Source organism: Oncorhynchus gorbuscha, linkage group LG26 (genome assembly GCF_021184085.1).
Source record: "Oncorhynchus gorbuscha isolate QuinsamMale2020 ecotype Even-year linkage group LG26, OgorEven_v1.0, whole genome shotgun sequence".
Classification (NCBI taxonomy): domain Eukaryota; kingdom Metazoa; phylum Chordata; class Actinopteri; order Salmoniformes; family Salmonidae; genus Oncorhynchus; species Oncorhynchus gorbuscha.
Genome location: NC_060198.1, coordinates 43,841,104 through 43,855,624, shown reverse-complemented (window position 1 = coordinate 43,855,624; position 14,521 = coordinate 43,841,104). Strand labels below are relative to the sequence as shown.

Sequence of the window (14,521 nt, the reverse complement as noted above, 5' to 3'; positions counted from 1 at the left end):
TCTATAACTGTTCAGCCAGAGCAACCACTGTCCATCTCCTGTCTCATATTCAGGTCTCATATTCTGTTACTAGCTCTAGTGCAAATTGGATTCGACAGCCTGTAGGGAAAACACTGGAGTGGATTGGATATACTGTATCAATAATGGTGGAAGCATAGCTTATACATTTTTACTTAAAAACAAGTTCATTATCACTGGAGCCACTTCCAGCAACACATTGTTTTTAACAGGAGAGAGTCTGCAGACTGAGGACACAGCTGTGTATTATTGTGCTTGCCTCCACAGTGATACAAACCAGCACCAGACCTATAATAAAATTCACTAACCCCTTCAACAGTAGGAGTTTTATGTATCTACCAGGAGGGGGCGATATTAACCTTCTTAATAAAATAAAGCCAAATCCCCTCATGGAATGATGAATTTAGTTTATATAGTTACTACTAGTTTATTAAGCTAGTTTGATATGATGAGGGGATGATGAGAATAGACATAAATACATGTATGCACAATATACTCCAAATCATGTTTCATACCTTTGAGACAATGAGCTCCATGTTTACTGTCTCAGTGAGCAGCAGGTAGCCTAGCATTGGGCCAGTGACCGAAAGTTCGCTGATGTGAATTCCTGATTCAACTGGGTGAAAAATCTGTCGTTATGCTGTTGAGCAAGGCACTTAACCCAAATTGCTCCTGTAAGTCGCTCTGGATTTTTCACTCAGTCGACTCAGGATTTCAAATCAGCTAACTTTCGGTTACTGGCCCAACGCTCTTAACTGCTAGGCTACCTGCTGCTCACAGAGACAGTCAACATGGAGCTCATTGTCTCAAAGGTATAAATATTGTTTCTGTAAAAAATACATCCTTAATCAAAACATAGGTGCTTCACTATGCCCACTCCTACAGTATACCCCACCCCCATTTTTTTATATCAATGCAAACCCACCCTCTGGCCCTTTCCCTACTTAAAACCTCTTTGGGCTAGGGGGCGGTATTTTCACATCCGGATGAAAAGCGTGCCCAAAGTAAACTGGCTGCAACTCAGGCCCAGAAGCTAGGATAGGCATATAATTGGTAGATTTGGATAGAAAACACTCTAAACTTGTCTGTGAGTATAACAACTTATTTGGCAGGCGAAACCCGGAGGACAAACCATCAAGGAATAGTTTTTTTAGGTGTTTTCAATAGGTTTCTATGTGGGTTTCTATGTGGATCTAGATTTCTAAGACACTTGCTTGCAGTTCCTATCGCTTCCACTAGATGTCAACAGACTTTAGAAATTGGTTGATGTCTTTCCTTTGAGAAATGAAGAAGTAGCCATTTCCTATCTGGGTAGATAGGCAAGCGTACTGTTGTGGTTTGGGCGACCTGAACGCTCGCTCCACTTTGTTTTTATCCGCAGTTTATCCCGTCTTAAATTTTATCGATTATTTACGTAAAAAATACCTAAAGTTGTAATAGGAAAGTTGTTAGAAATGTTTGGACAGGTAACTTATTAGATATTTTGTAGTCATGTTGCGCGATTTGGAACCGGTGTTTTTATGAGTCAAACGTGCAAAATAAATTGACATTATGGAGATAGAATTTATCGAACAAAAGGACCATTTATGATGTTTATGGGACATATTGGAGTGCCAACAGAAGAAGATCTTCAAAGGTAAGGCATGAATTATATAGTTATTTTTGTGAGTTTTGTGTCACGCCTGGCAGGTTGAATTATGATTGTCATGTGATTGTTTGATGGGGTGCTGTCCTCAGATAACAGCATGGTTTGCTTTCACCGTAAAGCTTTTTTGAATCTGACACAATGGCTAGATGAACTTGTTGCGTCGAGCAAACCCGTATCCGGGAGCGTAATCATAGCCTCAAGCTCATTACCATAACGCAATGTTAACTATTCATGAAAATCGCAAATGGAATGAAATAAATATATTCACTCACAAGCTTAGCCTTTTGTTAACAACACTGTCATCTCAGATTTTCAAAATATGCTTTTCAACCATAGCTATACAAGCATTTGTGTAAGTATTGATAGCCTAGCAGAGCATTAAGCCTAGCATTCAGCAGGCAACATTTTAACAAAAACAAGAAAAGCATTCAAATAAAATAATTTACCTTTGAAGAACTTTGGATGTTTTCAATGAGGAGACTCTCAGTTAGATAGCAAATGTTCATTTTTTCCAAAAATATTATTTGTGTAGGAGAAATCGCTCCGTTTTGTTCATCACTTTTGGCTAAGAAAAAAATCTGAAAATGCAGTCTCTACAACGCCAAACTTTTTACCAAATTAACTCCATTATATCGACAGAAACATGGCAAAAGTTGTTTAGAATCAATCCTCAAGGTGTTTTTCACATATCTATTCGATGATAAATCATTTGTGGCAGTTGGGTTTCTCCTCGGAAGCAAACGGAAAAATACACGCAGCTGGAGATTACGCAATAATTGCGACGGAGGACACCAAGCGACCACCTGGTATATGTAGTGTAAAATGGTCAATCTTCCAATGATATGCCTACAAATACGTCACAATGCTGTCGACACTATCGGGAAACGACAGAAAGTCTAAGCTCATTCGTGACCCATTGACAGCCATATAAGGACTCATTGGAACACAGCTTCTTCAAAATCTGGGGCACTTCCTGTTTAAAATGTAATATTGGTTTTGCCTGTAGCATCAGTTCTGTGGCACTCACAGTTCATATCTTTACAGTTTTGGAAACGTCAGAGTGTGTTCTTTCCAAAGCTGTCAATTATGATTGTGACAAAATATCTTGTTTAAAACGGGAATGTTTTTTTATCCCAAAATTAAAAGAGCGCCCCCTATATCCAAGAAGTTAACAAGAAGTTAAGCTGTATTTTGGTGTATTGCACTTGTGATTGTATGAAAGTTAAATACATCTGTCACGCCCTGACCTTGGAGAGCTTTTTATGTCTCTATTTTGGTTTGTTCAAGGTGTGATTTGGGATGGGCATTCTATGTTCCTTTTTCTATGTTTTGTATTTCTTTGTTTTGGCCAGGTATGGTTCTCAATCAGGGACAGCTGACTATCGTTGTCTCTGATTGGGAACCATACTTAGGTAGCTTATTCCACCTATGTTTTGTGGGTAGTTGTTTTCTGTTTAGTGTTTAGTGTTACCTGACAGGACTGTTTCGGTTTCTTTTTGCACCTTGTTATTTTTGTTTCAGAATTCAGTTTAATAAAAGTCATGAACACATACCACGCTGCACTTTCGTCCGATTCTTTCTCATCAGACGACGACGACCGTTACAATTTATAATATTTTTTTTTGAATTTCACACTCTGCAATTTCACTGGATGTTGTCGAAACGTTCCGTTAGCAGAACCCCTAGATGTAAATTAACTTGCGTAAGTTTATTTAAAGCAGGGTGATAAATAAATAATAACTGAATACCATGGAATGTATGGGTGGTGTAAAATAATCGTCCTATGTGGAGCAACCACGAAATAGTAAAGGTTTCAAGATGATTTATAGCTGGTATAAACTTTGGTGGAACCTCCACAATCTTCTCCTTCCAAGGGAGAAAATATTACTTATTTAAAAAAAAACATGGGTCAGTAACACATGGGTTGGTCTATTTACTAATACAGCAAGGGTGTATGCATTAAGGTTTATACCCCCACAGGCAACTCTTCCAGCATCTCATCCGAATGTCCACTCAGTTAATTCAAATACACAGGCATTATATTGTTTATAACTAACTCTTGATTTTTATATATTTTTTTTATTTATTTTCCCCCTTTTTTCCCCCAATTTCATGGTATCCAATTGTATCCAATTGTTGTAGTATCTTGTCTCATCGCTACAACTCCCATACGGGCTCGGGAGAGATGAAGGTTGAAAGTCATGCGTCCTCCGATACACATCCCAACCAAGCTGCACTGCTTCTTAACACAGCGTGCATCCAACCCGGAAGCCAGCCGCACCAATACTCCGGAGGAAACACTGTGTACCCGGCCACCTTGGTTAGCGCACACTGCGCCCAGCCCGCCACAGGAGTCGCTGGTGCGCGATGAGACAAGGACTCCCCTACCGACCAAGCCCTCCCTAACCCGGGCGACGCTAGGCCAATTGTGCGTCGCCCCATGGACCTCCCGGTCACGGCCGGTTACGATAGAGCCTGGGCGCGAACCCAGGGACTCTGATGGCACAGCTGGCGCTGCAGTACAGCGCCCTTAACCACTGCGCCACCCGGGAGGAACTAACTCTTGATTTAATGTCCCTCCATCCAGTCATACCACACAGAAGACATGATACATAGAAAAATGACAAAATACATAGAACAATTCCAGAATACCTTATCAGACAAATATTCAAGTCCTATCACCAAGTGTCATCAGAATAATCATATCAATCGGCGTTTATACATGGAATGTTGCCCTAAATCCTATCACCAAATCTCACAATAATCATAACAATCTGCGTTTATACTTGGAATTTCGCCCTAAGTCCAATCACAATAAACGTTTAACCCAGGAATTTATAACCTATTTCCACCTAGGTGGACTGTGCTTCCTCCCACGGGTTCTGTGACAACAATTTCACACTTGCAATTATTCCACTATTACAGAAAAATTTAGGTTTGTATAAATGTAACAGTCAGGCACCACTTACTTGCCAGAATGACTCATTAACCACAACATGTCATAGCAAATTAGGGACTTTAGATGCATGCATCTGCTTATCTAATCATTTTGTAGCGCTTGCACGTGGATCAATGGTCAGTCCAGCGAAGTGGTCACTCGGTCCTGGCAAGCTCGCCAAAGTGTTGGTCAATTTCTTCAACAAATGTTCAGGTCTATATAATTATAAAACATACATTAGTAATGGAAAGGAAACACAGACTCTTTGTTTAAGTATTAAAATACTCCTTTAGTAATACAATTGTAGGCAGAAGTTGGTACAGAGTACAGTATATGATAGCTTTCCCCAGATTCTGCAAAATGTCTAAGACATCCTGTAACTCATATAGCCTCTCCCAGTCCACCTTGTGTGAATTTCCCTGGCAACAACATTTGAATAAATCTAACCTCCCCCTGACAGCAGCAACCATCTAATCAGCAATTAAAAGCTCAGAAGTGGGTTTGACCGAAACTTGACCTTTCATCACATTTATAGGGTCATAACAAGGTGAACAAGTCCAAGCATCTTCTGACAGGTGGCTGTTTTCATCAGGCCTGCAGTAGCCTTGTGTTCTCAGAAAACCAGATAACCACAGTGGGGCCCAGACAGGAGGAGTATGAATGTACTGTACTTTTCCTTCTTCTGATAGTGTCTGAAGGGCACAACACTCAAAAACAGATTTTAATACACCTCCTAGAGGAGGAGACCTAACAGTTTATCATAACATCAATTATTAACCCTTTAAAAGGTATGAGGCCTTGGCTTAACCCTCTTAATGGTACAGGTCAGTTTGTGTGATTCTCCAGGTTTATTAACTACTGGTTAAGACTCCGTCAGTGTCTGACCATGAACACCTGTTGAAGGAAATCACCGATGTTGTCAAAGTGGCAGCAGCACACATGGAAGGAACATGGTTTGTGTTGAAGCTGAACTGGTGGGAGATGCTCTTGTCTTGTTACACATTGTTTAAAAGTGCGCCTGTTCATTACACTCTGCTCAAATGCACCTGACTTCGCCTCCCGTACACACCTTTGACACTTATGGTATATCTGTGTCAGTGTTGTGTGAAAAAACAGCACATTTTAGCCTTTTACTGTCCCCAACACAATGTGCATCTGTGTAATGACCATGCTGTTTAATCAGCTTCTTGATATGCCACACCTGGATTATCTTGGCAAAGTAAAAATGCTCACTAACAGGAATGTAAACACATTTCTGCGTACAATTTGAGAGAAATAAGCTTTTTGTGCATATGGAACATTTCGGGGATCTTTTATTTCACCTCATGAAACATGGGACCAACACTTTACATGTTGCGTTAATATTTTGTTCAGTATACAGGATATATCCACACAAAAGCTATATAGTAAAAAAAAAAATGAATACACATCTCTGCCGTTTTAGTGTCTCCCTGTCAGGTCTCCCTAAATACCCCTCTCCCCCCATCTCTCTACGTCAATGCAAACCCTCCCCTGAATCCTTTCAGTACTTAAACAGGGTCTGCCTTTAGAGGAACTCTGAGTCCTGGAGAGTAAAGAAGAGCAACCACCAGCAGTTCAGCTTCAACACAAACCATGTTCCCTGCATCTTTACTGCTGCTTCTGGCAGCTGCCTCCTGTGAGTCTCTCTGGATTTGGGGGATAAACATGCACTTAACAATGGCTTTAGTCTTGTTAAAACTTGTTTATAATGCTATTTGGAATGACTAACATTCATGTTTTTCTGTTGTGGTTTTATTTTCTCAGGTGTTCACTGTGAAGAACTCACTCAGCCAGCCTCTATGACTGTCCAGCCAGGTCAACCACTGACCATCTCTTGTAAGGTTTCATATTCTGTAGGTAGCTATTACACAGCTTGGATCCGACAGCCTGCAGGGAAAACACTGGAGTGGATTGGAATGAAATATACTGGAGGAACACACCACAAAGACTCCCTGAAAAATAAGTTCAGCCTCACAGTAGACTCCTCCAGCAATACTGTGACTTTAACAGGGCAGAGTCTGCAGACTGAGGACACAGCTGTGTATTATTGTGCTCGCCTCCACAGTGATACAAACCACCACCAGACCTGTACTAAAACTCACTCAACCTTTATACAGTAGGAGTTTTATGTATCTCCCAGGAGGGGGCGATATTAACTTTAATAAAATAAAGCCAAATCACCTCATGGAGTCATGAATTTAGTTTATATAGTTTCTAGTTTATACTAGTTTGATATTTAAATGATGAGCGTAGACAAATATATGTACAATATAGTCTAAAGCTCCAAGCTGTTATTGCTACATAATATAACATGTAAAAACAAGTTCCAAACTCTGAAAGAGTACATGTTAGTCATTTAGCAGACGCTCTAATCCAGAGCGATTTACAGGAGCAATTAGGGTTAAGTGCCTTGCTCAAGGGCATACCGACAGATTTTTCACCCAGTAGGCTCAAGGATTCAATGCAGCAAACTTTCAGTTACTGGCCCAATGCTCTTAACTGCTAGGCTACCTGCTGCTCACTGAGACAGTCAACATCGAGCTCATTGTCTCAAAGGTATGAAAAATGGTTTTCCATAAAAAATACACATCCTTAATTGTTGACCCTCTTAATCAAAACATAAGTGCTTCACTATGCCCACTAATACAGTATACCCCCCCCCCCCTCTGGCACTTTCCCCACTTAAACAATGTTGAACAAGAGCATCTCCCACCAGTTCAGCTTCAGCACAAACCATGTTCCTTCCATGTCTGCTGCTGTACATTTTATTGGTCACATACACATGTGTAGAAGATCTCCTTGCAGATATAGAGAAATGTTTGGGTTTCTTGCTCCAACAGTGCAGTAATATCCAACAATTCAAACCAATACACAATATACACAAACCTAAACATAAAATAATGGAAGGAGTATGTAAATACTAGGACGAGCAATGTCGGAGTGGCATAGAATAGAATACAATATATAAACTGTTTTTCAGTCTCCTGGTCCCAGCTTTGATGCACCTGTATTGAGCTCGACCTTCAACAGGCAGTGGCTCGGGTGGTTGATGTCCTTGATGATATTTTTGGCCTTCCTGTGCTGTAGTTTGCCCCCAATGATGCATTAGGTGGACCGCACCACCCACTGGAGAATTCTGCGGTTGAGGGAGGTGCTGTTGCCATACCAGGCGGTGATACAGCCCAACAGGATGCTCGCAATTGTACATCTGTAGAAGGGTTCTGTGAGGGTTTTAGGAGCCCAACCAAATTTCTTCAGCCTCTTCCACTGTTGCACCTTATTCACCACACTGTCTGTGTGGGTGGACCATTTCAGATCGTCAGTGATGTGTACGCCGAGGAACTTGAAGCTTTCCACCTGCTCCACTGCGGCTTCCCTTACCGAAAAAACAGTCTTCTGGCTGTGATGAATATGAGGGGAGACAGACTGCTGGTTTCAAGGGCAGGCCACAGCACATGTTTCTTAGCAAAGGACCACAGGAGGAGGCAGGTAGCTGGGTCCAGGGACAGGCAAAGGTCATACACAGGGACTGCAAAAAGGTAACAGTACAGGCAGGGAAAAGGTTAACCTCTGCGCACAGGTCCCGTTAGCGGGATCAAATTCGACAACATACGGTGAGCGCTTCATAAATATTCATATTAAACATTCCTGAAAATATAAGTGTGCCTGCCTGGTCCCTCTCTCTCCACGGTAAGCACAGGGAGTTGGCGCAGGTCTCCTACCTGACTTCTCCACACTCCCCGTGTTCCTCCCCAATACATTTTTGGGGTTGCCTGTCGGGCTTCCAGCCACACTGCCGTGCTGCCTCCTCATCTCTGCTTTACAGAGAGGGACCAGGCAGACCACAAGTCTGGTTCATCCTTGGGAGCAATTTCCAAATGCCTGAAGTTACCACGTTTATCTGTACAAACAATATTACGCAAGTATAAACACACGCAAGTATAAACACCATGGGACCACGCAGCCGCCATACCGCTCAGGAAGGAGACGTGTTTTGTCTCCAAGAGATTAACTTACTTTGGTGCAAAAAGTGCAAATCAATCCCAGAACAACAGCAAAGGACCTTGTGAAGATTCTGGAGGAAACAGGTACAAAAGTATCTATATCCACAGTAAAAAGAGTGCTGCCGTGCTGCCTCCTCATACCGCCGCCTCTCTGCTTTCGCTGCCTCCAGCTCTGCCTTGGGGCGGCGATATTCCCCAGGATGTGCCCAAGGTCCCTTGCCGTCCAGAATCTCCTCCATTGTCCAGGAGTCCTGAGATTGCTGCTGCTCCCCGTCTTCCTCTTCTGAGGAGGAGTAGCAAGGATCGGACCAATACGCAGCGTGGTAAGTGTTCATCTTCGTTTTTAATAAGAACAGTGAACAAAACAATAAACGACAATGTGAAAAAACTAAACCGAAACAGTTCCATGTGGAAACAAACACTGACACGGAAAATAAGCACCCACAACTCAAAAGTGAAACCAGGCTACCCAACTATGGTTCTTAATCAGGGATAACGATTGACAGCTGCCTCTGATTGAGAGCCATACCAGGCCAAACACAGAAATACCAAATCATGGAAAAACGAACATAGACAACCCACCCAACTCACGCCCTGACCATACTAAAACAAAGCCATAACAAAATAACTAAGGTCAGAACGTGACAGGGGGTGGCATCATCATGTTGTGGGGTGCTTTGCTGCAGGAGGGACTGGTGCACTTCACAAAATAGTTGGTATCATGAGGTAGGAAAATTATGTGGCTAAATTGAAGCAACATCTTAAGACATCAGTCAGGAAGTTAAAGCTTGGTCGCAAATGGGTCTTCAAAATGGACAATGACCCCAAGAACACTTCCAAAGTTGTGGCATATGGCTTAAGGACAACAAAGTCAAGGTATTGGAGTGGCCATCACAAAGCCTTGACCTCAATCCTATATCAAATTTGTGGGCAGAACTGAAAAAGATTGTGTCGAGCAAGGAGGCCTACAAACCTGACTCAGTTACACCATGGGCCAAAACTTATCCAACTTATTGTGGAAAGCTTGTGGAAGGCAACCCAAAAGTTTGACCCAAGTTAAACTATTTAAAGGCAAAGCTATCAAATACTAATTGAGTGTATGTAAACTTCTGACCCACTGGGAATGTGATGAAAGAAATAAAAGCTGAAACCAATTTCTCTCTACTATTATTCTGACATTTCACATTCTTAAAATACAGTGGTGATCCTAACTGACCTAAGACAGGGAATTTTTATTAGGATGAAATGACAGGAATAGTGAAAAACTGAGTTTAAATGTATTTGGCTAAGGTGTATGGAAGCTTCCGACTTCAACTGTATATCCTCCACTTATGCAAATGTAACTTACTGTAGCCCCTCTGTTCCTTTCTCTCCCTCTACCTCCTCCTATATAAAAACCTCTCTGTATATGAGAGTCCTGTTACGTCCCTCTGAGTCCTGGAAAGTAGAGAAGAGCAGCTCACACCATTTCAGCTTCAACACAAACCATGTTCCCTACATCTCTGCTGCTGCTGCTGCTGGCAGCCGCCTCCTGTGAGTTGCTGACTATAGTCTGATCAGTATAACCTGTGTTGCTGTGATACTGATGTGACTACTTGATTGATCTGACCTGTTATTCCTCTCCCTCAGATGCCCACTGTCAGGTCGTACTCACACAGGCTGAACAGTCGTTCCAGGGGACTCCTGCAGGATCCCTGAAACTCACATGTGCCTGTAGTGGAATCACTCTCAGCCGCTCTTATATGCACTGGATCCACCAGGCACCTGGAAAAGGACTTGAATGGATAATTTACTATTATTCTGACACTGACAAGAGCAATGCCCAGGTAGTACAGGGTCGATTCACTGCATCGAAGGACAGCACTAATTTCTATCTGCACATGAGCCAGTTGAAGTCAGAGGACTCTGCAGTGTATTACTGTGCTAGAGACTCACTATGGTTACACTAATGAGAATAGCTGTACAAAAACCATCTGGTAGAGAAAGGAAGGACGCGCACAAACACACAGACATACGTATAGTATGACCAGTAGACCATGACAAGGGGATACATGAGGAACAAATGTAATAATGTGTCAGATAATTGTCATGTTTTGTCTTATATCATCTTGTCATTTTGCTTTTCCTTCTGTTCGTTTTCCCCCTGCTGGTCTTTTTAGGTTCGTTCCCCTTTTTCTCTCTCCCTTCCTCTCTCTCTTCTCTCTATTGTTCCGTTCCTACTCCCAGCTGTTCCTATTCCCCTAATCAATCATTTAGTCTTCCCACACCTGTTCCTTATCTTTTCCCCTGATTAGAGTCCCTATTTCTTCCCTTGTTTTCCGTTCCTGTCCTGTCGGATCCTTATCTATTGTTCACCGTGCTGTGTTTGTGTATCGCCCTGTCGTGTCGTGTTTCCCTCAGATGCTGCGTGGTGAGCAGGTGTCTGAGTCTGCTAGGTTCAAGTGCCTTCCCGAGGCAACCTGCTGTTCAAGATCGAGTCTCCAGTCGGTTCTCGTCATTACGAGTGGAAGTTGTGTTTTTTGATTGTATTTTACTTTACTGGATTAAAGACTCTGTTTTCGCCAAGTCGCTTTTGGGTCCTCATTCACCTGCATAACAATAATAACACAATGATACACCTGTTAAATACATGGTGTTAGTGTTGTTGATGCATCAACAGTGGGCACTCTCTCTCCATTTGAATAAAATAAAGACCAATAAAATAATGACCAGAGCCCCACTTGTTTTGAGCCCTCAAAAAAGAAAAATAATAATAATTGTAAAAAACATATACAGTTGAAGTCGGAAGTTTACATACACTCAATTAGTATTTGTTAGCATTGCCTTTAAATTGTTTAACTTTGGTCAAACGTTTCAGGTAGCCTTCCACAAGCTTTCCACAATAAGTTGGGTGAATTTTGGCCCATTCCTCCTGACAGAGCTGGTGTAACTGAGTCGGGTTTGCAGGCCTCCTTGCTAGTTCTGCCCACAATTTTTCTATAGGATTGAGGTCAGGGCTTTGTGATGGCCACTCCAATACCTTGACTTTGTTGTCCTTATGCCATTTTGCTACAACTTTGGAAGTATGCTTGGGGTCATTGTCCATTTGGAAGACCCATTTGTGACCAAGCTTTAAATTCCTGACTGATGTCTTGAGATGTTGCATCAATATATCCACATAATTCACGGTCCCATCTATTTTGTGAAGTGCACCAGTCCCTCCTGCTGCAAAGCACCCCCACAACATGATGCTGCCACCCCCGTGCTTCACGGTTGGGATGGTGTTCTTCGGCTTGCAAGCCTCCCCCTTTTCCCCCAAACATAACAATGGTCATTGTGGCCAAAAAAGTTATATTTTTTGCTATTTTTATATTTCCCCAAAAAGTACGATCTTTGTCCCCATGTGCAGTTGCAAACCGTAGTCTGGCTTTTTTCTGGTGTTTTTGGAGCAGTGGCTTCTTCCGTGCTGATCGCCCTTTCAGGTTATGTCAATATAGGACTTGTTTTACTGCGGATATCGATACTTTTGTACCTGTTTCCTCCACCATCTTCATAAGGTCCTTTGCTGTTGTTCTGGGTTTGATTTCCACTTTTCACACCAAAGTACGTTCATCTCTAGGAAACAGAACACGTCTCCTTCCTGATCGGTATGAAGGCTGCGTGGTCCTATGGTGTTTATACTTGCGTAATACTGTTTGTACAGATCAACGTGGTACTGTAAGGGTTTTCCTGTGGTTAAGGAGAAGCGGACCAAAATGCAGAGTGGTGGTTATTCATGTTCTTTAATAAAGGAACTAGACATGAAATAACTAACAAAACAATAAATGTGCGAAAACCTAAACAGTCCTATCTGGTGCAAACACAGAGACAGGAACAATCACCCACAAACACACAGTGAAACCCAGGCTACCTAAGTATGATTCTCAATCAGAGACAACTAATGACACCTGCCTCTGATTGAGAACCATGCTAGGCCGAAACATAGAAATACCCAAAACCTAGAAAAATAAACATAGACTGCCCACCCAACTCACGCCCTGACCATACTAAATAAATACAAAACAAAGGAAATAAAGGTCAGAACGTGACAGTCCCCCCCCCCCCCCCCAAGGGTCTGGGTGGGCGTCTGTCCGCGGTGGCGGCTCTGGCGCGGGACGCGGACCCCACTTCCCTATTGTCTTAGTCCGCCTCATTGTCGGCCTCCATGGCTCTCTAACCATGGAAACAACTCTCAATGACCCAACTGGACAGAGGGGCAGCTCAGGAGAGAGGGGCAGCTCGGGACAGAGGGGAAGCTGCTCGGGACAGAGGGGCAACTGCTCGGGACAGAGGGGCAGCTGCTCGGGACAGAGGGGCAGCTGCTCGGGACAGAGGGGGGGCAGCTCGGGACAGAGGTGCGGCAGCTTGGGACAGAGGTGTGGCAGCTCGGGACAGAGGGGCTCTGGCGCCTCTGGGCTGAGGGGCTCTGGCACCTCTGGGCTGAGGGGCTCTGGCAACCCCTGGCTGACTGGCGGCACTGGCGGCCCCTGGCTGACTGGTGGCACTGGCGGCCCCTGGCTGGCTGGCGGCACTGGCGGCCCCTGGCTGACTGGCGGCCCCTGGCTGACTGGCGGCACTGGTGGCCCCTGGCTGACTGGCGGCACTGGCGGCCCCTGGCTGGCGGCACTGGCGGCCCCTGGATGGCTGGCGGCACTGGCGGCCCCTGGCTGACTGGTGGCACTGGCAGCCCCCGGCTGACTGGCGGCACTGGCGGCCCCTGGATGACTGGCGGCACTGGCGGCCCCTGGCTGACTGGCGGCACTGGCGGCCCCTGGCAGACTGGCGGCACTGGCGGCTCCAGGCAGACTGGCGGCACTGGCGGCTCCTGGCAGACTGGCGGCACTGGCGGCTCCTGGCAGACTGGCGGCACTGGCGGCGCTGGGCAGACGGGTGGCTCAGGCGGCGCTGGGCAGACGGGTGGCTCAGGCGGCGCTTGGCAGACGTGTGGCTCAGGCGGCGCTGGGCAGATGGGTGGCTCAGAGGGCGCTGGGCAGACGGGAAGCTCCGGCAACGCTGGAGAGGAAGGCTCTGGCAGCACTGGACTGAACAGCTCTGGCGCCTCTGGAATGAGGTGCTCTAGCACCTCTGGACTGAGGGGCGGGAGCTCTGGCAGCGCCGAACAGGCGGGAGACTCCGGCTGCACTGGAGAGGAGGAAGGCTTTAGCAGCGCCGGAGAGGCGGGAGACTCTGGCTGCGCTGGAGAGGAGGAAGGCTCCGGCAGCGCTGGACAGGTGAGTCGCACTGTAGGCCTGATGTGTGGTGCTGGCACTGGTGGTACTGGGCCGAGGACACGCCCAGGAAGCCTGGTGTGGGGAGCTGCCACCGGAGGGCTGGTGCGTGGAGGTGATACCGGATAGACCAGACCGTGCAAGCGCACTGGAGCTCTTGAGCACCGAGCCTGCCCAACCTTACCCGGTTGAATGGTCCCGGTCGCCCTGCCAGTGCGGCGAGGTGGAATAGCCCGCACTGGGCTATGCAGACGAACCGGTGACACCGTGCGCAAGACTGGTGCCATGTAAGCCGGCTCAAGGAGACGCACTGGAGACCAGATGTGTAGAGCCGGCTTCACGGCACTTGGATCGATGCCCACTCTAGCCCGGCCGATACGCGGAGCTGGAATGTACCGGGGACACCGTGCGCTCCACCGCATAACAAGGTGCCTGCCCGGTCTCTCTCGCCCTCTGGTAAGCACAGGAAGTTGGCTCAGGTCTCCTACCTGGCTTCTCCACACCTCCTGTGTGCCCCCCTCCAAGAAATTTTTGGGGGTGCCTCTCGGGCTTCCTTGCCAGCCGTGTTCCCTCATATCGCCGGTTCCTCTCTCCGGCTGCCTCTGCTCTCCTAGCTGCCTCCACCTGTTCCCATGGAAGGCGATCT

At 45.4% G+C, this 14,521-nt stretch overlaps 1 protein-coding gene and 1 gene segment (V, D, J or C); one reads left to right on the top strand and one right to left on the bottom strand.

Annotated features, from left to right (window-relative positions):
* The window catches only part of LOC124016020, a 113,147-nt gene that overhangs the window by 72,769 nt on the left and 25,857 nt on the right, over positions 1–14,521 (bottom strand). The gene's annotated exons all lie outside the window — the stretch shown is intronic.
* Positions 10,047–10,593, top strand: LOC124016023. The segment is given in 2 exon segments: positions 10,047–10,162; positions 10,259–10,593. Coding segments are annotated over 2 exon segments (366 nt in total).